This window comes from Silene latifolia, chromosome 5 (assembly GCF_048544455.1).
Source record: "Silene latifolia isolate original U9 population chromosome 5, ASM4854445v1, whole genome shotgun sequence".
Taxonomy (NCBI): domain Eukaryota; kingdom Viridiplantae; phylum Streptophyta; class Magnoliopsida; order Caryophyllales; family Caryophyllaceae; genus Silene; species Silene latifolia.
In genome coordinates, this window is record NC_133530.1 from 79333228 (window position 1) to 79359359 (window position 26132).

A 26132-nucleotide genomic window follows, 5' to 3' on the forward strand; every position below is an offset into this window, starting at 1 on the left:
ATTCTTGTCAAAGCGTTTAGACAAGGTGCGCGTCACGCCCGACTCAAAGTTTCGGACCGTGACATTTGGTATCAGAGCACGGTCTTCTTGACGGCTGCAGATACGATGGCAACAAAGGCGGTAGAACCGAGTGGGACTAAAAGTGATACTAAGGCCAAATCAGCGCTTTAGAGAAATTGATGGACGAGAAAATTCCATCCTTGGAGGCACTCATTGTGAGTTTGGGGAATACTCACCATGTAGTTGAGGAGACTAAAAGGGCATCTTTGCCCGCTTCGAGACCGTAGACGAGTCCATAGAGGGGCATGAGAGCCGCCTTGTGGCCGTCGAAGAGGCGATTCCGAAAGAGTATAACTCGGATATGGGTTATCTCTATGATAAAGTCGAGCAACTCGAGAACATGTGCAATACCTTGATGAAAATGGCCGCGGACGGGAGTTTTGGTGGAACTCCTAAGGTGAAGCCGCCTACACCCCTCAAGTATAGTGGGACGAGAGATTCGAAAGAAGTCGATAACTTCATCTTCGACATGGAACAATACTTCCGAGTGAGTGCGCTCGACGAAGGTCTAAAGGTCGATCGCGAGTATGTACCTAACGGACGACGCTAAACAATGGTGGCGCTCGAAGCATGCCGAGATCGAGGCCGGAACCATTAGACTAGAGTCATGGAATGATTTCAAACGACTCTTCAAAGAACAATTCTACCCGGAGAACACCGATTTCCTAGCTCGAAGAAAATTAAAGAACTTGAAACATACGAGCTCGATTCGCGATTATGTGAAAGCATATTCGGCTTGTATGTTGGAGATAGCGGACATGACCGAGAAGGATCGGGTGTTTGATTTATTGATAGTTTGAAGGAGTGGGCTCGGCGAGAAATCATGCGACAACGACTGAGTCCCTCGCAATCGCGATGACACCGCTTGAAAGGCTAGTTGACTATTACACGGAGCGAAACCTCCCGAAGAAAGGGATTCGCCGCAACGGGCGGAAGCAACCAAAGGTTTGGAGGGACGACTTCACAAACAAGACCTCCCTCTACGGGTAATAGTCGGTTTCGTCCCGGAGGTGATAATAGGAGATGGGGTCCGATTTAATTCCACTCCAACCTCTTCTAAGGGTAGTAATTCTGAAGCGTCGACTGCTAGAAAGCCGTTCGCGTGCTTCCTTTGTAGAGGACCGCACCGAATGTCCGAGTGCCCTCACCAAGGGGAGTTCAATACCCTTAAGAAGAATTTATCCAAGATGTCGGTAGAACAGAATCCCGAGGGGATAGGCCCTGATGCAGAGGGGTGCGATGATGATGAGGCCAGTGAGCAAGGAGAAATGGCTCGAATGGGAGCAGTCCACATGATGTGCTCAATGGACAAAGGCGGCGAGCGCTCGAGACCAAGTCCACGGAATCGATGTACGTGGAGATAAACGTCAATGGGAAGGCCACTCGAGCAATGATAGATACAAGAGCCTCCCATAATTTCGTCACCCCCGACGAAGCGAAGAGACTCGGAATGAAGTTGAACCGCGAAGGCGGAAGCATGAAAGTCGTCAACTCCAAAGCCTTGCCAATTCGGGCGTGGCTAGAGAAGTGGTGATCAAGATGGGCGAGTGGACGGGGAAGCTCGACTTCACCAGCGTCCCGATGGATGACTTTAAGATCGTCCTCGGCATGGATTTTCCTTCAAGCGGACCCCAACCTTCTCGCGCCCCACAATGGATCTTTAATAATGGTGGGATCAAAACCATGTCTTGTGAAAGTGTTGAAACCGACCGAAAGCAAAAGGGGCCACTCCTCTCGGCAATGCGATTGAAGAGGGGACTTCAAAAGGAGAGCCTACATACTTGTGTACAGTGTCCATGAAAGAAGATACCTTCGCTGAATGTGTAGACCCACAAGTAGAGAAGGTGTTAGAAGACAATAAGGACTTGATGCCCGATCGATTTACCTATGAGTCCGCCACCCCGACGTTCAAGAGACCATCAAATTGAATTACTCCCGGCACAAGACCTCCCGCTCGAGGGCCATATCGGATGGCGCCTCCCGAATTAGCGGAACTACGAAGACAACTAGACGATCCGATTCGCTCAGGGGGTCGATACGACCTTCCAAAGCTCCCTATGGAGCCCCGTGCTCTTCCAAAAAAAACAGACGGTAGTCCGAGATTGTGTATCGACTACCGGCTCAACAAGTGACGGTGAGGAACCGCTACCCCATCCCATTGGTAGCGGATTTGTTCGATCAATTACAAGGCGTCAGTATACTTCACCAAGCTCGACCTAAGATCCGGTTATCATCAAGTTCGAATTGCCGAAGGAGATGAGCCAAGACCGCTTGTGTGACGAGGTATGGGTCTTTTGAATGGTTGGTCATGCCCTTCGGCTTGACAAACGCCCCCGCAACGTTTTGTACGTTGATGAACCATGTTTTCCACGAGTACCTGGACAAATTCGTGGTGGTATATCTAGACGATATCGTTGTATATAGTCGCTCGTTGGCGGAACACGTAAAACACTTGGAGTTGGTGTTCGCGAAGCTCCGAGAGAACCACCTATTCGTGAAGAGAGAGAAATGTGAATTTGCCCAACCTGAAGTGAATTTCCTTGGCCACATAGTGGGCAAAGGCAAACTGAAGATGGACCCGAAGAAGATTGCCGTTTATCAAGGACCGGGGAACCCTGGGGAATGTGTCTCGAGCTCCGCTCTTTCTTGGGGCTCGCAAACTATTATCGAAGATTCATCCGAGCGTATTCGAAAATTGCTTCCCCGCTCACCGACTTGTTGAAGAAGGATGCTAAGTGGGAGTGGTCTATCGACAAGAAGAGGGCCTTTGAGAAGCTCAAGGAAGCGGTGGTACAGGAACCGGTCTTGGCGTTGCCGGATATCACGAAGCCTTTTGAAGTTGAGACGGATGCATCCGATTACGCCTCGGGGGTGCTACTCAAGAGGGTCACCCCGTGGCTTTCGAGAGCAGAAAGTTTAATGGAGCCGAGACTCGTTATGCGGTACAAGAGAAAGAACTCCTAGCTATTGTTCATTGCTTGCGGGGATGGAGGCATTATCTCTTGGGATCAAAGTTCGTTGTCAAGACTGATAATACCGCTGCGTCTCACTTCCTGACTCAGCCCAAGCTGACAAGCCGACAAGCTAGATGGCAAGAGTTGTTGGCAGAGTTCGATGTGGAATTTGCTTACAGACCAGGAGCCGCAAACAGAGTCGCTGATGCCCTAAGCCGCAGATGTGATTTGGCGACATTGCACACGATTGCTCATTTGTCCACCACCACCGTGGTCACAGATATTCGAGCTAAGGCAAAGGAACACCTCGACCAAGACCCAATGGCGAGGACTCAAACAGATTGGCTTTAGAAGGAAAGACTCGCAAGTTTTGGGTGGAAGATGGGCTTCTATTCACGAAGGGACATCGCATCTTTGTTCCAAAGGCGGCCGGGTTGAGGAAGATGCTTCTACAGGAGTGCCATGATACCTTGTGGGCGTGTCATCCGGGATGGCAGAGAACCTTATGCCTATTGAAGAGAAGTTACTACTGGCCCCAGATGAAGGATGATGTGATGGAGTACACGAAGACATGCCTCATTTGCCAGCAAGATAAGGGAGAGAAACAGAAGCCGGGGGGGCTGTTAAATCCATTGCCCGTACCTACACGACCATGGGAGAGTATCTCTATGGACTTTATCTCTGGGTTGCCGAAAGTAGGGGCGTTAAGTGTGATCCTTGTCATTGTGGATCGATTCTCAAAATACGCGACTTTCATTCCTCTTCCAAAGGCGTGTAGCGCTGAAGAAACTGCCACCATGTTCTTCAGACATGTTGTGAAATATTGGGGATTGCCTCAAAGTATAGTCGATGACCGCGATTCTCGCTTCACGGACTATTTTGGGGAGAATTGTTCAATCTCCCCGGGTTCGAAGTCGCGGATGTCTCAAGTTACCATCCTCGACGGATGGCCGACCGAACGATTCAATAGCATCTTCGGAAGAGTATTTGAGACACTTTGTGGGGCAACTCAAATGGAGTGGGTAAGACTCCTTGATGTTGCCTATTCTGTTTTAATGTGCAGACGAGCTCTTCATCCAACAAGAGCCCGTTTGAGCTTGTTCTGGTGTCAACAGCCGCTATTGCCTCCATGATTTGCGGAGATACATATGGAGGCCGGACAAAGAAAGCCCACGAATATGTGAAAGAATGGAACGTGAATGCCGAAATTGCTCGAGCTTACTTGGAGAAAGCGTCTCGCCGCATGAAGAAGTGGGCGGATCAGAATCGGAGACCAAGGGAGTTTAAAGTAGGCGACATGGTCATGGTGAAGCTGAACAAAGAGCAGATGAGATTCCTCCGAGGATGAGACAAGCGTCTAGTGCGGAGCACGAAGGCCCAATCCAAGTGACCAAACGGATTGGGGAAGTAGCATCAAGCCGGACCGCCCCATACTGCCGGATGAAGTGTCACCCTGTCTTTCATGTGAGTGTCTAAAGCCTTACCATCCAGATCCCGAAGATCCCACCCGCAACAAGAGCAAGCGCGCCAACATCCGCTCCAATCAACTCCCCCGACATCGACCGAATGAACCAAACCATGAAGATTTTGAAGCGTTGCCGAGGACGGCAATGACATTAGGGGGGAGAGTGTGATGATCCGCACACTTGAACCCTTAGTTTTATTTTATGCTTATGTAATTTTATTTCCTTGTACTTTTTTAGTAAGTAAGTTCTTAGTTTAGCTTAGTTTTAGAATAGCTTTTATTTCCATAAATGGGTATATCGCTATTCTGAACTAAACTTGAAAAATCAATGTTTCCTGCTACCAGGATGTAAATATCAAATTTCCCTCTTTGGGGAGTACTAGTCAATCAAACATCTGCTTCCCACCAAGTTGCCTTCTTATTGCTTGTTGTTGCTTTCTTGTGAACGACTCTTGCCTTCACCTTTCTAACAAGCCCGTGTGTGTCGATCGAGACTAGGATTTCGACACCCACGACCCGAGACCGATTACGAGTGCCTAGTGCTTGACAAACACTAGTGCCTAACGCTCTCGCTTTCATTCTTGTCAAAGCGTTTAGACAAAGGTGCGCGTCACGCCCCGACTCAAAGTTTCGGACCGTGACACATAGGTAGTTAGCAAGCTACTATATAGGCACTTACCAACGAGAGTCCTACATCGAAGAATGCATGTATGGGTCTCTATAACGGCTGCCCATTTTGTAATGTATTCATGTATCCGTCTTATGCTCAAAACGGATTAAATAGCTACATTATATTCCATCTAATTTACTACATTGTTTTTATTTTCCAAAATATATATACAAGGGAAAATTTGTAATGTACTCATAGTCCGTATACAACTATGTCACGTGAGGCTTGACGTGTATGGCTGTATTCAAACAAAATTTGTTTCCCAATCAATCGTACATCTAATGTCCGATGGATAGATTCCAAAACATATCGAATAACTTATAAATCACGTACACCAAATTAGTTACTATTTTCATCCATATGACATAATTTGATGTAGTAAGTCATAATTTAAGTCATCACTCTTCCAAGATTTGAACTTGTAATAACGGAATTGTTAGTTCATGTTCTAGCTATTGAAACCGTCTCATATCTATGTTGTACTTCAAATAGTTGCTACAAAACATTCACACAAGACTTGTTCAGCTTGAGATTAATACTAATACTAATCCAAATTCAACATGACTAACTTCGCGCCTCATTTGACACCAAGAAAAAAAACAAATTTAACAGAAAAAGATCACTGAAAATGACGAAAGAATTAGCCATATCATTTAAGACTCGATTCTTGATTAACCAATACACTAAAAACAACAGATACATAAAAGTGTCCCCACATCTTAAGGACAACCATCAACTTTCTTACAAGATACATAAACACATACAACAACATTTAACATTACATTTAACATTAAATTGAACCCTTTTCAAGCTACAACACAACTACACCATACACATTTTTTTCCTCCTCATTTCTAAGTCAATTAATCCAACAAATTCCCGAGCATTAATAATCGGTTTTGAACGGCTTATAGACTTTAAGATCGAGCACCACACCCGCTATTGACCCAGCAGCAGCCGCGATTGAGATCACAAGACAAGCCATACTTAGCATTTGAAGGGAAACCCACTTGGTACTCCACTTTGGTATTTTCTTTTGAGCAATGTACATCTCAATTGGGAAGTAGACAGTCAATGGCCAAAACCCGAGTGCACCTAGTAGTCCAACCACGTCGTTGAAGAAAGGCATTAACATTGAAATGACCGTGGTTGTGATCACAAAACACGTCCTCCATACCAACCTAAAGAGGTTCAGGTTAAATGCACCTAAGCCTGGGACTTTGATTTTGATCTCCTTAGTGATGAATTCGCTATCAGGCCACATTCCTGAGGCCCATTTCTCAATGAAGGCGAATAACGGCTGGCAATACACTTGGTAGGCTCCAACTAGATGGACCACTATGGCTATGTTGGCTATGTCTAGGAGCCAAAATGGGTTGTAGAATCCGAACCCAGTTAGGAGATTTCCCGGTGCAAGGTCACCAAACGCGGCATAGCCCATACAACCACAAGCCATGTAGAATAGTGTTGTCACCCCTATGCTTATCATTGAGGCTCTCTTCATTGTCTTTGCTTCTGATGGCGGTGACCTCACCGTGTCCTGCATAAACCCGAGTTTTGTGTTAATTTCTTAATGACTTTACTATTCCCTCTGTCCCAGTCCCAGTAATATGTTTACACTTTCTTTATTTTATAAAGAAAGTGTAAACATATCACTGAGACAGAGCTGATATATACGTCGTAGTTCATTGATTATAAAGAATTATATTAGCAAGTCGATTTAATTAATTACCTGAATCTCGATAAGGATGTTGGAGAAGGAGTAAGCAAAGGCTATGTCACCAAGGGCTTGGAAGCTCCTCCATATCTTTTGTGTTTCGGTGACTGTTCCGACTGTGATCCCGGTGAAACTCCCCTTGACACCTTTGTTAGCTACACAATACAAAGCATATATAAAGAATTACTTAATTTATACAACTTCGTTAGCTAGAGTCTTGGAGGAAGAACTTGTACGTACCTATGACTTGAACAATTCCGAGGGTAAGACCAATTGAAGAGTAAGTGAAAGACATGACAGCGGCGACAATGGAGAGCCATGATATCTGATCAAAGTCCGGAATTTGTGAGAAAATAACCTCTGCAATACCAAAGGCGATCATATATGGGTTTCCGGACATGTGACATGGGTCCTTTCCTCCGCTTGCATGGAAACAATTCGACCGTTTAACCGCCCTGTTTATACCATTCCAAATTTTATTACTATTCCAAATTTCATAAAAATTGTCAAAATCTAATGTTAAGAAAATCTCAATATTAACTTACATCATACTGATTGATGCTGCAATTGTGTACCCTATCGCAACTCCGAACAGGTTCAAGTACTGAATTAGCCCACATAACTTCACCTTAAATCCACCTAAACACATAAAACCATCAAACAAATGGTTTAAAATTAGAATAATCTTTATTAATTCACAATTATTAATCAAAACACGACATTTCTCTGGTTCAAAACCCGTCAGCATCAAAATTGTCATAATAACATGAGACTAATCAAAAGATGGTGTAATTATTCATACCAAGGTTGGATCGAACTGCGTCCATGTAAGTATAGTTCCTCTTGCCATAGAGAGGATCACCGGAGCGATAACAATCAGCAAGAAGAGTAGAAGTGTAGTATATCACAAAGGAGAACAAGAACAAAACTGCGGGCCCGGCAATCCACCCTAGCTGGCCTATGGCCCATGCCAAGGACAGCACACCTGACCCTATCACTGCTGTTATTATGTGTGCGCTCGCAGTCCAAACAGTCCCTAGTTCACAAATGTCATATCACAAATGTAAGTTATAAGAAATTGACAAGTTACACGTGAACACTTAGATCAACTGGTTGAGGCAGAGGTCTCGAGTTTGATACACTGGGAATAATGCAACAGTGTTAGCTTTGCTTCCCTTGGTCCTTGGGTTGAATTCAGACTAAACGGGATGGTACAAAGTAAATAGTTTGACAAGTTTATTGTGTACAGCTTGAGCACTTAGATCAACTGGTTGACCAGAGGTCTCGAGTTTAAGACACTGGGAATGCAATAGTGTTAGCTTTGCTTCCCTTGGTCCTTGGATTGAATTCAAACTAAACGGGATGGTACAAAGTAAATAATTTGACAAGTTCTTGTTTATACCATGAGCACTTAGATCAACTGGTTGACTAGAGGTCTCAAGTTTAAGATACTGGGGATGCAATAGTGTTAACTTTGCCTCCCTTAAACCTTGGATTGAATTTAGACTAAACGAAATGGTACAAAATAAATAATTTGACAAGTTATTGTATACGGGAGAACCATGTCATCGTATTAATGTAAACTACCTGTTCGTTTGAGACGACCATCATCGTCGAAGCAAAAGGAGGGGTCTTGTCCATAGACACCAATGGAGAGATCAAAGACTTGGTTGTTATTGGCAGCAACTTCACCCATCTTGAAGTCAAACAAGAGTGTAAGTTGTAATGTAATGTAAAATGTAATGTAATAATGCACAAAACTAGTAGTAACAAGTTGTAAGTTGTAATGCACAAAACTAGTATGACAGAGTATAGTCTTTATTATGTAAGGCCAAAAATTAATATGCTCTATATATTTTAGTGTATGGACCAAGAATTGTAAGAGGGGTATAAATAAGCTTAAATTTTGTTCAAATATGTGTAAAAAAAGTTGAAAAAGACAGGAATCTCATTATTATTGTCTTAAATAAGATCCTAAAGAAGGGATGAAAATTAAAGAAAGGGACCCATTTCAAGAAGAATATTATATGTAATTATTTCTTTGGTAGAATTTACAAGAAAATAAAATGCATGTTTTGACTTCAACAACCTTGGGAAATAAGTCTTGTTTCACAATTATTTCATGGGATGACCTAAATTGTAGTGGTATCATTGTAACAAGTACATGCATGATCAATTGATCATCATATGTTGCATGAAGTCTTAACCTAATAAATTAGAGGCTTGTAGATAACTTCTAGTTAGAACATTGATTAGATGTAACAAGATTATATGAAATTAAAATTAATGATTATCTAGTTGTACTGAATTTTGAACAATGACAGAGTCAAGATTTGAAGTTAGCGGGACGAAAAACTAATAGTATAAAATAACCTTGGCTCGAAAATTTCAAAATTTTCAAACGCCAGCGGGCTGCTAGCCCCCTCCCTCCATCATGATTTTGAACTATAGTTCTATAATTTGATGATAACTTGTATAACATCGAGCGATAGATAGTTTGTTTCGCATTTTTGACACCATATTTCTAATTTAATGATTGTGTATGTATAATTTCATGCAAAATGCCAAAATGTAGGGAAATTAACAATCTGATAAGATTTTCTCGTCTTGTAGAGCTTATTATATACTCAAACTCCATAATATATACGGTACAATTTTTAAGATAAAACCCTAGATGAAATTATAGAAAAGTTTGCATGGAAGCACTTACCGTCATTATTTGGATTCTTCTCTCTTACCAAAACAAGTTTTGGAGTTCTTGATTATATATACAATAGAGAGACGTACAAAGGGTAAATTAGAAATAAGATGGGTTAGAGGAGTTATTGCTGCACCATACTGAGCAGGTGTTGGAGTAGCTTTTATAGGCTCCAAAAAAAAGCATTTTAATTAAGAAAAAGTATTATTAATAATATTAAAATGTAGATAGTGGATTAATTTAAAAATAAACATATACTGCTAATAAATCACTTTTTAAATACATTTCTACGTGGATTGCCTCTCCTCCATCCTTAATGTTATTACAGAATAAATGCTGCCTATACCTTATTACATACTGTACAATTTTTGATTCATTAATTTCAAGTATCTTTGTTATTTATTGGTTGAACAAATATATCATATATGCCCATAGTTCTGCTAATTTTGGTACGCATATTTTTTTTTTAAAATACAACTTGGACATTAGTGTCGATCTTTTAGGGGAAGTGGTCAAATGCATCGGTTTAGGTCACACAAGCTTTAAGGCTTTACTTCAATTCAATTTAGCTCTATTCAATTCATTTAAATTCAATGTAACCCTGTCCAACTCCAATCAACGCAACAAACCAAGGCCTTAATCTTTTATGAATTGAACAAAAGGGTAAGCAAGGTAAGACTTGGAGAAACGCCTTATATTTACGTACTAAAGCTACAATAAAAGCGTTTACACACATGTGTGTAAAACCACTTTGATTAAAATTTAAAACTATCCCTTAGTAATGTAGTTAGTGAATATACTTCTATATTTTTATATTTTTATATTTTTAGTGTCCTTCCTATATTTTCGTTTATATTATCTATTATTGATCTATGACATGTTTATTATCGATAGTTAATATCCTTAATTATGTTTATCGATCTCTAGTAACTCTTTTCATATCCGGGGGTGTTAATTAGTGTGTTACAGTGTTGTACTCTAGTTATCATAATTGTTAACGACTTATTTTCTTTAGTCGTATTTTATACTCGTTATTACTCCGTATCTTATATCTATCTTTAAAAAAAAAACATAATCATACAAATTATACATACTTGTCCACCATTTGAACTAAAAGAATGGTTAAGAACATAATGGAAACTTTAGTGTAAGGTGGAAAAACCTAGAAAAAGGGCAGGTGGAAACCAAAACCTAATAAGAACCATCAATATTTAAAAATGAGGAAAAAGGAAGCTAAGAGTTGCCATAATTATTTGTAATAGGCATCTGATTCACAAGAACAGCTTTAATTGCTGCCAAAGAAATTGGAATGATAGGTTATGACTACAATTACAGTGCTCTTATCATTCATTATTATTCATTTTTAATTATTATTATTAGTGGAATTTGGTATCTTTGAACTTTGAATGAACTTTGTAATCATTGTTAATTTGTTACAGCTAAATACAAACAAACTCACTTAGAGAGGTTTAATTTATAGGGTATCTCAATTTCTTAATTATATTATTTGCATAATAAATACAATCCTACTAAGGCAATGGACAAAAATGAACCTTTCTAATGTTACTCGGGTACACCAACATCTAATAAATACAATCCTACTAAGAGTTGTTATTTTTTTTGGGGGGTGTGTGTAAGGGGAGTTACGAGGTTAAATTTGATGCAGACAGATTTTGAACCTAGGCTATGAATATTAGCTCTTATACTTTTACAACCGATCTAACTGATATCTGCAAAGCATAACAAGAGTTTAATTTATTATTGGTTGTATATATATGAATATAACGAATATATAAAAGACTAATTGGGGAAAAATGATGTACAAACTCTTCATTTTATATAGATCATTCTTACAATTATACCTCCCTTTGATCAAATTATAAATTAAAGTACTCCTATATGAGTAAAATTTGGAGAAATATACTTTTATGAGACACAAATTCTTATTTACATCCGTTGTAAATGAGAATAATTTATAACGGGTGTGTAAAATCATCCAAATTAAACCAATATTTTTTTTATATATCTTGCATATTAGTTGCACCGCCCAATTATAGGCTTTGTTTAGTAAATGATATATTGGCCAAATTTCAGTATATTGGAGAGGTTTAGCATGTTTGACTTATGAATATGCTATTTAGAACGTTTGATTAATGAAATATTAAAATAGCATATTGGGGTCCAATATGCTATTTTGCAATATGCTGCTCCTACTAGCATATTGGGTTAGCGGATCAGAAAGAAAAAAATTGTCTTCTTTATCCCCTTGAAAAATATTAACCTTCCTTTTATATATTTAATAAATAATTTATTCATATCCTTATTTGTCATTTTACAAAGGATCTAAACAATCTACTAATCTAAAATTGTCGATTATCATACACTTCTAAAACAATTCTACTAAATAAATCTGATAGTCAAACGTGCTAAATCATTATGCTAGTCAAATCTGCTTTCTAAATCTTGTTTTTGCTAATATTAATTCGCTGTTTAACAAACAGGACTATAATTTTTATAAAAGTGGTAAATTAGAAATCAAAGCGTCTTGCTTGTGACGGACAATATTCGTCATAAGCTGAAAATGGATAATGTTCCTCTCACAATAAGACAAGTGAGAGTGTAAGTAGGGAGAAAATGGAGCACCCTATAGATAGTGCCACTTACATATTGTGAGAGGGGTACTATCCGTTTTCAGCTTAGACGAAAAGTGTTCGTTTTCCATGAGAATTTGTGATTAGAAACAAAGGAGTAGAATGGCTTTGTAAAATAAAATTTATACGTCGTACGAAGTAATATATTTAGGGAAGTGATTCGATGGACAAGTGATGATGACAGAACATTTGTAAGAGTATCATGATTTGAGGAGAAAATTCATCACAAAGATCCACCATCCAAAGTGGGTTTTTTAGGAGTTTGACCTTTGTTTGCAAATGTTTGTGGGGGAATTCTCTCAATTTTGATTGGTTAGGGCATCTTCCACTTAGGCTACAATTTGGAATTTAACTTGGATTGGCTTAATTTATATGATGGACCGTTCATCAAATCAAATGTATATAATACAAAGTCCTCATAACAATTATGGTTTTCCAACAAATAAATACGCACATGCTAATAACCCAAAAATACATGGTAGAATGTAAAAGTGATTGATAAATACTTCAATTTCTCATGAAATTCTTTTTCCAATATGTATACTTATGAATCATTTTTATAACACAAAAACTTCAGAGATACGGTCTTTCAATAACGTTATTGAGAGATCTCTCACATGATGAGGTGAGAAAGTTATTGATCTTCTTGTTTAATTTCCTCTTATGTCTCTCACTAATTTAGTAGGAGACGGTCTCTCATGAGACCTACGATTTTTATAATAGAAGCATATCTCACACATACTGCTATATTAGAGTACTTTGTCCCCCAGTAAGAGGATTATACATCTGATGTACTACATCAAATCCTTTTGGTACATCAGATGGTGTAGTTTTTGGGCATTAAAATCAAGTTTAAGTTGAAAAAATTACTCCCTCCGTCCCGGTCATTTGTTATCTATTTCCATTTTGGGGTGTATCAGTGAATTGTTATCTATTTCTATTTTTGGTAAACTTTATATGTAAAAGGTAGCGTGCAAGTGGATGAAATAATGATATTATATTACTTTGTTAGACACCCACTTGCATTTCCTTGGTCTTTGTGCTAAATACAATAGATAACAAATGATCGAGACAGAGGGAGTACAATATAACTCAAAAACATTACATATAAGTTTAGAAAAAATTTGAATTTTGACATAAAAAAACTAACATGTAACTTATAAACTTTTATAAAACTAAAAAAAAAAACACAAAAACACGGTTACATATATAGAGTCTGATGTAATACATCCGATTATAATCATTTTTTTCCTCTGTCCCGGTCATTTGTTTCTCTTTAATTTTAGCACAAAGACCAAAAAAAAGAAAAAAGAATTAATTATAAAATGACAAGTGGACTAAACCGATCATCCACCTTTAAATTTGGTGAAATTATCGATTGTTAACAACTAAAACAATAAATTGTTCTTTTCTTTCTTTTAGCTAGATCTTTAAACCAAGAGTAAATAAAAATAAATGACCGAGATGAGAAGATGCATTGAAATATTGTCTCGCATAAATCTGTCCGATGGATTTTTAGGGTCACTCTGACCCTTTTTTTCTTCATATACCTCAAAGAGATGAGCATTGAGCAAATGACAGGAAAGAATATAATCCTGTGGTTTAAGAACCGCTTTTGAGTTTTATTGGTAACTAACCACACACTACAAATAATACTACAGAAGCTCAGTTGGGTGTGCAATTCAATCTCAGGAGGCTCTCTTGGTATACACCAAAGGCCAATAATTGACTAATGCTTATGGTATATGACTATATGACTATGAGTATCAAGTATCAACCATCAATTTCAGTTTTGATCTTTAAATTGATAGCTGCGGCTGGAGAATCGGTTCATAAACTATACATGCATGAGAATACTGTCGTCTATCAGCCGAAAATGCAATGTCGTGACGTTGTAACGCCTTGCGCCCTTGATATTAGTTCTCACAATCATAACTTGTATCGGTTTTACACCGCCGCCTAAAAGATAATATTGCTCCTCAATTCCCGTGTGTTAGATATTATTGTTCATGGCAGAAAAAGTATGCATAGGTTCCTTGACAAAGTTGACTGCTAGAATTTATATAGACCAAAGAAATGATGATGATCTTCCAAAGGATAGAAATCGATGATATATTCCAAGTGGAAACAGAGAAAATATTAGGTATGGATTCATCTCACATGGGCAACACAATCTCCCTTTCAAGTTTCAACATCACCATCAACAAAAATAAATGTGTACAAACCAACCCTTTACAAGATACGGACTACTTTCTACTCTAAATTGCCTCCAGCTAATTATAAGTACTATGTACCAAGATTTTACTTGATTCTTGCACTTTAATTTTCTTAACAAGTACTCCTATGTACCAAGATTATTAACAAAGGACGTCGCCCAATGTACCGCGTTATCAGACACCAACCAATGAAAGAATTTGAATAGACAGCAATTTCGATGAATAAACAAGTAAAATATACAGTAAGTTGTCAACTGTTTGACAAAGCTATGCACGCAGCCAAATGTACGAAAATAAGGGCTAACCAAACAAAAGACTCAAGCAGTACAAACACAGCTTCAAGAATTATGGCTTATTGGATAGCAGGAGCTTCCGAGACCAAGACACATTACTATTACTACTAACACTAACAGTAGCTAACAACGAAGAGAGCACCTACTGGAGTCCGACAAAAACGGAAGCAGTACAGATACCAGACCATATGAACCAGGCCGTAAGAGTTCCTTAACAAGATTACGGTTAAAAAAAAATTATTTTATCGAATACTGGGATAATTAATTGCCAAGATAAATTACATGTTACAACAATTACAGATTTACACAGATGAAAAGCAGGAAAAACATTGGAAGGAAACACTGATGAGAAGTCAGGAAAAAAAATAGGATAGAGTTGGGATTCAAGTAAAAACTACTGCTTCGTACTAAAAGTTTCAAGGCTTCCATAGCTTCATTGTGCAATCTTCACCGTAGGTTGCCACAAGATTCATGTGAGGATGATGAGATACACCGATTACATCCTTCTCGTGCACCTGTCAAAAGGTGAATACCGATACCAAATTAGCCAACACTGTTTTGACTACATCATGTTATCTGGCTCACCTGAGCCATTTAAGTCCTTGCATGGTGGAACTTATGATCAAGATTAAAAACGGTCACCATCAAAACTATCATTTTAATTCCCTTTCCAAGAACTGTACAGAAAAACCATTTCAAATCCTTTGTTCAAGCAAACTAAAATGCAGTCATTGTCCCAGGTTGCTCGCTAAAACACAGTCAACCATATCACATAACATAATAGCAAAACCAACGGCAGAATAGCATTAGAACGAGAACTACCTTCATCAGATGCTCAAGTTTACCAGATTGGTAGCTAAAACAATACAAGTTCCTGCAGAAAAGAAACAAAATGCAGTAATTAGATTCTTCAAAAAAAAAAATGCAGTAATTAGAAGGTTGCAGGCGTGGTTGCAGTTGCAGTATATCAATAAAACCTGACCAGGCCCAATTGACTAGACCAAAACCCAACCCAACCCCACCACTGAGAAAAGAAGAGCCATAAGTAGAACCAAATCCGAACTGGCCCAACCCAGAAATGAGTCAACACTAACATGACCCAAAACAATCCCGAGATCGTATACTTGTAACAAAAACTGTGATATCAACAACCCATGATGACATGGAAAATGACCCGATAATGGTGCACACGAAATAACCCAAACCCATAATGATCTGAAACTCTGAACGATCCTATTTACCACGGCTAAGAGAGTGCCATTGCCAAACAAATGTTTCAAATTACCTGTCTTCACCAACACAATATATCCACTCTCCTTTAGGTGATAAACAAGCAGCTGCAAAGTCTCCACCTTCTCTTTTACCAGAAGAGAAACTCTTCACAACCTGCACAGTTAGAATAATATTAATGTAGATGCCCAAGGGACGAGGGAAGTGCATTAGTCTACTTCAAGCGCCTACAAACAAAAATAGGAAATCGTGATGAAGATGTAAAACGAATATTATGGGGCACATTATCAAAACTATGACCCTATAAAGCTTGTGAGGGTCTAGAACCACTAGCAAATGTATCATGTAGGCTGAAAAGCGGATCGATGGTTAGATTAGTTTTGTGAATTTGTGAATTATGCTACAGCTGTCATGTAAGAGTTTATAATTTATGGGAATGATAAGTTGTATTAACAAAGCTGATGGTACATGGGTATATATAGTTTACAATGTGTGCAAATAAGGTAATAACAACAATTACAAAAGATATGGGATGCTATATTGACAATATACGAAGATTTACTTGGATATTTCCTTATTACAGGAAATATGGTTAATACGCCCCCGCAAGATGGACGTCCGAGGGGTAAGGCCAATCTTGGAGCGAAGGTCAAGGTAGAGGGTCTTGTGAAGTGGTTTGGTGAGAATATCTGCCAACTGATCTTTGCTCGCAACATGTTGAATTCGAATGTGACCATGAAGCAGCTGCTGTTTGACGAAGTGAAAGGATAGAGCCATGTGCTTCATGCGGGAATGAAAGACCGGGTTTACGGCATAGAGAGTAGCGGAGATATTGTCGAGAAGATCGTTTGGAGGGTTGGTGATCGAGATATGGAGCTCGTGGAGAAGGTTACGGAGCCAAAGTGTCTCGGTGGTGACGGATGCAACGGCGCGAAATTCAGCTTCAGTAGTGGAGAGAGCAAGGCCACGTTGCTTCTTGGAGGACCAGGAGATAGGATTCCGTCCGAGATAGATGATATAGCCGGTGGTGGAAACATAGGTGTCTTTGTCGCCGGCATGGTCTGCATCACAAAAGGCATGAAGGCGAGGAGGGGAAGCTTTGTACAACTGAATCACTATTCATCTGGTAACAACTGAAGACCAATGGTTTGAGTCCCTTGCAAATAACGCAGGAGGCGTTTGAGAGCAGTCCAGTGAGTGGCGGTGGGATGATGCAAAAATTGAGCTAGGCGGTTAATAGCAAAGGCAATGTCGGGTCTGGTGAGAGATAGGTATTGAGGCGCCAACAATAGCACGATAATCGAGTGGTCTTGGATGGGTAGATGGTCTTCACGTGTTAAGGAGGGTGAGGAAGCCATCGGAGTGGTATTAGGCTTGGCATCAATCATTTTGAATTTGGTTAGGAGATCAAAAATGTACTTCGATTGATTGAGGTGTAGACCAAGTGAATTGTGAGTGACTTCAATGCCTAAAAAATATGATAACGGACCAAGGTCTTTCAGGGAAAAACGTTGCGATAATTTGGCAATGAAGGAACTAAGCTGAGTAGGGTGTGGGCGGTGACAATAATGTCATCAACATAAACCGACATGTAAATAACGGTAGCGTTGGTGTGTAAAATAAAAGAGAGGAGTCGGATATAGATTGTTTAAAACCGTTAGAGAGTAGATAAGGGGTTAATTCGGTGTACCAAGCGCGAGGAGCTTGTTTTAGACCATAAATCGCTTTGTTTAATTTACAAACGTAATCTTTGTGCATTTGATTTACAAAACCAGGAGGTTGTGTCATAAAAACATTATCGGTGAGTGTCCCTTGAAGGAATGCGTTATTGACATCCAATTGTCGAAGAGACCATGAGTTAGTGACAGCTAAAGCGAGGATGAGGCGTACTGTAGTTGGTTTAATAACGGGGCTAAAGGTTTCATTAAAATCAATACCAGGGCGTTGATGAAATCCCTTAGCAACTAGACGAGCTTTGTGTTGTTTAAGGGTACCATCCGGATTAAATTTGTTGCGATAAACCCACTTGCAACCGATAACGTTGTGTGAGGAGGTGCGTGGGACGAGGGTCCAGGTTTTATTGCGTTCAAGAGCATCAAATTCTTCTTGCATAGCATGACGCCATTGAGGTAGAACAAGTGCCTGCTTGACCGTGTTAGGTAATATATCGTTGGTTGTGGAAGCTTGAGCGTGATTATTGCTATAGTTCGGGTTCGGTTTTCTGATCCCATTAGCGAGACGAGTGACAATTGTCTTAGTTGGTGGTGGGATCGTGTTTTTACGTGGCTTGGGGTTGGGTTGGAGGGGTGCAAATGAAAGCTCAAGTTACTTCTGTGGTTCTCTGACTTCTATCGTCTCAAAGCCTGAAAGGTGTCCCCCACAACCATAATTAGATCTACCAGTTAACTGACAGGCATGAAAGTTGCAACACTGTGCATTCCTTGTCTAGAGTGTGCATAGTCTCGATTGCACGTCCAATAAACTCACTCAAAAGAAACTATTATTGACAAAAAAAAAATCAAGAGCAAACCTGTCCTTGAAGTGTCATAATGTATACAGATGATGTCTTGTTGCAAACAACAATGTGATCCATATTTTTGGGGAAAAGATGGACAGAATTTACAGAAGCGTCTCCACCCTGGATTGTTGAAAAGATATAAACAACATTAATTACAACTCGGAAGCAAATTACTCTATTTTTTCCATTAAGCCCTGCTCTTCAAATCAAGGTAAAGTTATTTTCTTACAGAGCAAGAGAACTTACCCTTAAAGGAGGTGGTAGTTTAAATGTGTGAAGGCACTCAGTTGTCTTCCCATCCCAAACCTGTTCCAGGTAAAGACATTGAACTACAGAATTAACCAATTGTCCAAGTACCGTTCTAAGCATAAAAAATCATGAAGACAACTTACCTTAACAGTGCAATCACTAGATGCTGTGATCACACGACTCCCGTCATTTGTAAATATTGCATAATTGACGTATGAAGTATGCCCACGAAATTCTTTTAACAACTTCCCTGACTTCAACCCATGAACCCTGCACTCCATCCATTAATACAATTAGTGTCTCCCACAAAATAAAAAAAATAAAAAAATAAATAATAGAAAACACTGCAGGACCCAAGAAAGCAGAGCAATGTTAACATGCCGTCATCCCAGGAGAGGTTGAGATATTGGTTAGACACAAATTTTGACAGAAAACCATACAGAAAAGAGAAGGTCAGAAATTAAAGTTATAAATCACATAGTAGATACCTAGCGGTAGTATCAAATGATGTACTTAATATTTGACTTCCATCTCGAGAAAAGCAAAGGCTTGTAACTCCTGCAGAATGAGCACGTTCAAGACGACGTAAACACTGACCCGTCCTTATACGCCACACCTGAAAAAATGTCAAACATGTAGCGATTGTGAATTATTCTTGCCCCACCCTCATATCAAGAAATGCAATTAATTGAATTACAGAATGAGCAATATAACGGCCTGTAAGAAATTTTGTATAGACTTCCCTTTTCCTAGGAGGATAAGGCAAATTATTGAAACGGCGTAATTGAACTTACTTTGATCTTCCCATCTTGTGAACCAGAGGCAAGCATTTCTGAATCTCGGCTAAAATCAACACAAAGGACAGCTTCATCGTGCATCATAAAAGTCTCCTGTTATAATTTAATATAAATTCAACAGAAACAATGAGAAAACTTAGCTACACGGTAGAAAGAACAGAGCTCAATAACTAATAATGGTTCAGAAGATGGAAGGTTTGAAACAACTTAAAGTTGGGGCATCTGAATTTTCATTTTCAAATTGTTCAAAACACAACATAAGCTGATGGGGGTATAACCAGAACTTTAATATTTTTCATCTGCTGAAGTAAACGCAAATAAGAATATAGATTACTATGTGTGAATTCTTAGAACTCTGAAAATGTCGTCATATTAAATTCAAATGAGCTATATAGCACCAATCCTAGCACCAATCCAAAAGCTGAGTCTCAGTGGGAAGCATGTATATCTCATACATTTATGTTTATGTTAAATTCAAATAATAAACATGTTTTTCCATACGGCGTAGTAATATGCCGTCCATAAACACTTTGGACCTAAAGATAAACTTACCTCAGCTTGGTACTGAAGATCTTTTTTGAGCTTCCCGCTGATATGGTCCCATACCTGGATTTCATCCAAGTCAGAGTGAATTTACTCATCTTCAGTGTGTGAATACGAGGAACTACAAACAATGTTATACCTCTATAAGACCATCAACAGAGCAGGAAACAAGGAACTGCCCATCAGGTGAGAATCGAGTACACTCTGGGTGACTTTTCTTCCCAAACTGCAATCAATATAAACATGCAATTTAAGGAAGTCCTGCCTTAATCATGAAGAGCACATATGAAAAAAAATTCAGAAGATACACCACACTATCGAAACAGTTTTGTTGCTTAATTACTAAAGACACGTAATAATATCTAATATCTCAAAGAGTAACCATGTCCCCAACAAACAAGCAAACAGTAAACAAAAATAAAATTAAAGTTCTCAAATATTAATAGCACAGGTTATAATTTAGCAAAGTCTTGACTGTGGAGAGCAAGCTATTCTCCAACCCCCAACCCAAACCTCCCCCACCCTACCAACAAACAATAACTATATATGTTAGCCATACATGATGCACAAACCAAGTAACAAAGTTCAACTCATCCAGTAAAGAAAGGGGGAAGTTGACCAAACAAATGGTTATACAACTCTGGTCAAACACGTGGATTTTAGTATATAAAAAAAACGTGTTCTTCAGAATCTCTGAAATAGTTCTGACTGCTCCATTTCCCCTTTTCAACCCTCGTTAACTTCCAAAGCAAGTCTTCCCTCATATATAAAGGTAAAATGATATTCCTTGTAGCATTATTCAAAACTTTAAGCATGATTGTCAGATGACAAATTTGTTTGAGCCAGCAAAATGGTTTAACAAACACATGGAAATTAACATACTGAAGACGTCAAACACAAGATACCATCATAATCCCAGAGTTTGTTTACATGTATATATGGCTATAGGAATGTAAAGTAAACAAATTTTCACCTTAATAGTATGCAAAAGTGTTGTAGGATACATATCCTCGACATCTTGCTTCAAAGCAGCAGTCCCACGGAATAAGTCGAACTGTGTTCCAGGAGGAAGTAAACCTAAAACAGAAATGGAGATGGTCCATTAACATACACAAAAACAACACTTCAACAAAAAACTATCTAGAAGACCTAGATCAAGTACAATAAATCATTTTAACACTGAACTATGTCATTCCTACGTGCTTAAAGTATGCCCCGTAACAGTCAATGCCCTCAATGCAGTCACGCAAGTATTGAGTGCCAATATATGCAGAAAGGCTCCTCTAAGAGTCCAACGAAAAAGCAGAGTCCTATGACCTTCCTCAGAAAGAAGGATAAGATCTTCGCAAGTTTCAGACATTTATCACTTATCAGGGTAAAAGCCATGATCAGATAATAACCATTACGTTTTCATAGTAAAGATGCCCAATTGTAAAAGGTGTGGCATTTATATTCAATAATGTGAGCTAAAATGGTACTTTGTTTGTAATCTGAATCAAAGCAATCTGGTCGTTAACTTGTCATTTCACTGAGCAAAAAAATATATATAAGCAGTAAACTCCATAACATATTCTCATGAATTTAACACAAAGCAATCTCAATTTCAACTATTCAAGCAACACACAAATATTTGATAATCAATCCGACACTGCTTTATCTGTACATGTGCAACTGTTGCAACTGGCAAATGCACTGTAAAGAGATATTTCATGATTACACAATTCACAAGATGAAGAGATTATTTGATAAAGAATCCAACTCTGCTTTATTTGTACATGTGCAACTGTGAAAAGTACAGTTTATATAAATATTTCAAGATTACACAATGCACAAGAAGAAGAGATTAACAAGTATTCATATTAATATAATTATTGTAAGCATTTTCATCCAAAATACAATAAATAAATGTCTGCGCCCCTTCCATGACAATAAGTTCAGTTTACCTTGGTGTTGCTGCCACTTCAAAGCTTGCCCAATCAGAGCCATCAACCGTGATGGTGGCACAACAGAAACTTCGGTAGAAAGGCCTGAACCAAAAAATAAATTACATGAAATACCACAACAGGCAGCAAATCCACCAACGATAACAAATGAAGAGAAGGTCTCTTAATCCCTCTTCCTTTCCCGTTCTTGCAACCCAATCACATTGCCTCTTCAAAATCTGCCTAAAAGCACCCATAGCATCAACCCACAACGATGCTAACAAAAGACCTTGCCAAAGTATGTTAGTGGCCAATATGGAACATTCGAATTCCTGATAATGCGGTTAAAATATCCTAAAAGTGAAGCTTTAGGCCCAATGTGATTTAGTAATCATCACCAATAAGCCAAAGATAAATAAATATGTTTTAAAAATTATATAAGTACTAAAAGCTTTGTTACTTCTATGTTTTAGAATGATCGATCCGCAATTCTTTTTCAGCACAAATAAGCCAGAGAGTAAGATTCTTGATCTTTTACCCATCACCAAAGAGCTACAATACTTATCAGAGACAACTATGTATCGAAATAGACCACTGACAGCACAAATTGAGCACCCAATTGACTCTCTGATATCCAGTTGACACTAGAACAATACGGGTTCAATATTAAGGATCAAGTCGGGCACTCAACAAGACAGCTTTAAAACTCTCAGCATATATAATGGATGGAATATTGCAAACCTTGTGCAATTTGTGCACGGCGTCTTTCTTTTGTTGAATCTTGGTAAGCCTGCCAAATAAAGCCAGCACTAAATTAATACAGGCGAACTGTGCTCATGCAAAACCTAAGAACATAGATATATTGTGGTTGTTCATGAACTCAACCCTGGGACCATTGAACATTCATTCCACCCCTCACTCCAACCCACCCTTGCATCTAAAAAAAATCCACTTTTTAAGAAACACAGAATTAAACATCTTCAGATATCTAGGATCTATTATTCAAAAAGATGGGGAGTTAGACGGAGATGTGGCTCACAGAATTAAAGCGGGATGGTTGAAATGGAAGAGTGCTTCAGGGTTTCTATGCGATAAAGATATGCCCCAAAGATTAAAGGGAAAATTTTATCGCACGGCAATTAGGCCCGCCCTACTTTACGGCTCCGAGTGTTGGGCCGTGAAACATTGTCACATTCAAAAGATGAGTGTGGCGGAGATGCGCATGTTGAGGTGGATGTGCGGACATACAAGGAAAGATCGGTTAAGGAATGAGGTGATTAGGGAAAAGGTAAAAGTGGCGCCAATAGAGGACAAGATGATGGAAAACCGACTAAGATGGTTTGGCCATGTGAGAAGGAGACCTATGGACGCACCGGTTAGGGAGGCCGGAGACTTGGAGAACAGAAAAAGGTCCCTAGAGGCAGAGGAAGACCGAGACAGACATGGTTGAGAGTGATAGAGCATGATATGAGAGTTCTGGGGCTTGAGGAGAGTATGGTGACGGAAAGGGCACAATGGAGGGAAATGATACATGTGGATTTTTAGTATTTGATGTTTTTTGACAGATTTAGTGTTTTTTTTATTTATTTAATTTAAAGAAATTAATTTATTTATTTTTCTCTCCTTTATTACACACTTTTTCAACAACCACTTTCTTATAGATTTTACCTGACTCATTCCGGATCCTTAACTCTATTCCGGTTTTTAAAAATCGTTTTAACCTTTTCTCTCGATTTAAATTTTAAGTTTTTATAAAAGAAAGACGGAATTCGATTTTAAAACCTCTAAGTTCACCTTAACTTTCCATTACATTTTCGTTCTCCCTTTTGTTTTTTTATCTTCCCTTTTTATTCGCATTTTGAGGCGTGCGTTCATCCATGGACGGTTCGAAAGGATGATTCATGTCAGCCGACCCCAAATCATTTTGGGATTAAGGCTCTGATGTTGTTGTTGTTGTTGTAAGAAACACAGTGGACATACTGTTTAACCAGAAAAAGAGTCAGTCCCTAAGTACAAAAATTGATGTAGTTGCTAAGCAAAACACATTATTTAGCATGTACAATAAAGAAGACGGAAATATATACCTCAAGCAAGCTACCTAGTATGAAATCTTTTTGAAAGGAATAACATTTAACATAAATAATGAGTTTATGGGATCCATTCAAATTTTCAAATTGCAAGCTACGTCGTTTTTCTACAGAGACAACTATGTATTGAAATAGACCACTGACAGCACAAATTGAGCACCCAATTGACTCTCTGATATCCAGTTGACACTAGAACAATACGGGTTCAATATTAAGGATCAAGTCGGGCACTCAACAAGACAGCTTTAAAACTCTCAGCATATATAATGGATGGAATAACATTTAACATAAATAATGAGTTTATGGGATCCATTCAAATTTTCAAATTGCAAGCTACGTCGTTTTTCTACAGATTTACTTTCACAATTCTACTTAAGGTGTACACGTTGCTTAATTTTATTATCTCTCTTATTTGGCAGCTCCAAGCTACCAAAGTTGCAGCCTTGCATTGGAGGTGCTCTAGGATATACAAAATACAAGCACTATTGCATATTCTCGATCATGTCATAATGCATTAAGCATAAATATTTGCACAAACATTTGAACAAGTAAACGAGAACAACCTCGTGAGGATCAAAATACGTCCGAACAAGCAGATGCTCAAGCCGTAAGTATCTCTCTGGATGCTCTTGCTTCATGACTCCCATCACCTGAGTTTGCCTCAATATTGCCCGTGCAGTATCCAGCTCCCTTAGCTCGATCATCTCTAACACAATCTACAAACCCACAAATTCAGCAAAGTCACTACCATAACAACACTGGAACATACCAAAAGCGGTTAGATGATCTCTCAGTGAGACTAATAGCGCTTTCTTTTACGATAACATCAACAGAAACCGAAAAAATTTTAAAAATAGAGGAACCTGCTCGTATAAGTCCTCGACTTTCTTCCTAGGAAGCTCAAGCTGAGACACCTGTGGCAAAACAGCATCCCACCTGCCGCCATTAATGTCAGCAATGAAAGTTTCGATGCTGTCGACCGTATTGAGCGAAACTTGACATTCGCTTTGTAGGGTTTGGAATGTTTTGTGCAACGAATTTTCTTTGCAGAATTGTAAGACAATCTTGATTACACTGCATTAACCATATACTATCATAAATCTCATATATTACATAGAAGTATGAAATTAACAAAATTAAATTAATGATTGTGAAATCATAATCATGAATTGAATTTGCTTCAATACACTATGAGTAATCAAATCACATACTAATCGTATCATATAAGTAAGAAATTAAATAAATTTGAATTGAAGGAGTTAGTTGGAGGAGCTTACTCTCGTGCTTCGATTTCAAGGGTCGACATTGCTGTTGTTTGTCAAGGATTGAGGAGAGAAAGTGCGGGGAGATTTAAGTTAGGGTTTATCACTCAATTGCTTGTTATTTTCAATTGCAATTGTAATTGTAATTGTCACGAACTCACGATGGGGTCCTATTTTACTCATTTCGTCCCTATAAATTTTCGTAAATTCTCTTTTATAATGGTTGTATAATTGTCAATTTTTTTAAGATAAATTCATAACTTACTAGTTTTAAACCCGTGAAAATCACGGGTTGTTTTATACTCCGTAGTTAATAAAATTAAAGTCATACGAAAGTTGATATTATATTGTTAATAAATTTAACCTTTAAGCTAATACTCCATATATTGTTAATAAAGTTAAAGTCATACGAAAGTCGATATTATATAAATGTAGAATACAACAAATTAGAGTTGGTTATTTGTACAATTTGTATCCATATTATTATTTTAACTAAATGATAAGTTATGAGTTTAATACATGACTAAGATATAAGCCTGTCAAATTTCGACCCGACCCGACCTCATCCATGTTTTCCAGGGTTAAAACCGAAAATCTCGAGCAGTAACTCATTCGATATGGAATCCGAAATGACCCGTTAATTTAAGTGAAACCCGACACGAACATGTCGACCCGTTCAATCATAGATAAACTAATAATTTTTATAAAAATAATAATATTTATTATATAATATATTTGAAAAAAATAATTAAAAAACTAAACATTGAACATGATTAAAATATTAATATTAAATAAACTTT

General features: G+C 38.4%; 2 protein-coding genes across 2 annotated transcripts; both read right to left on the reverse strand.

The window, feature by feature from the left end:
• Positions 1–5778: 5778 nt before the first annotated feature.
• Positions 5779–9706, reverse strand: LOC141657608 (amino acid permease 3-like). Its single transcript, XM_074464894.1, has 7 exons — positions 9577–9706; positions 8454–8562; positions 7669–7902; positions 7412–7505; positions 7107–7321; positions 6882–7021; positions 5779–6689 (listed from the first exon to the last, which is right to left on the reverse strand). Exons 1-7 carry the CDS (start codon positions 9580–9582, stop codon positions 6036–6038), a joined length of 1452 nt encoding a protein of 483 aa, XP_074320995.1. The 5' UTR covers positions 9583–9706; the 3' UTR covers positions 5779–6035.
• Positions 9707–14964: 5258 nt separating this feature from the next.
• LOC141657609 (suppressor of mec-8 and unc-52 protein homolog 1) lies at positions 14965–25513 on the reverse strand. The gene is made up of 16 exons (XM_074464895.1): positions 25348–25513; positions 24934–25144; positions 24634–24786; positions 22725–22773; positions 22005–22088; positions 21035–21138; positions 20201–20287; positions 20071–20124; positions 19516–19611; positions 19210–19337; positions 18865–18991; positions 18719–18778; positions 18485–18592; positions 16010–16110; positions 15547–15598; positions 14965–15239 (listed from the first exon to the last, which is right to left on the reverse strand). Exons 1-16 carry the CDS (start codon positions 25374–25376, stop codon positions 15141–15143), a joined length of 1542 nt encoding a protein of 513 aa, XP_074320996.1. The 5' UTR covers positions 25377–25513; the 3' UTR covers positions 14965–15140.
• Positions 25514–26132: the final 619 nt, after the last annotated feature.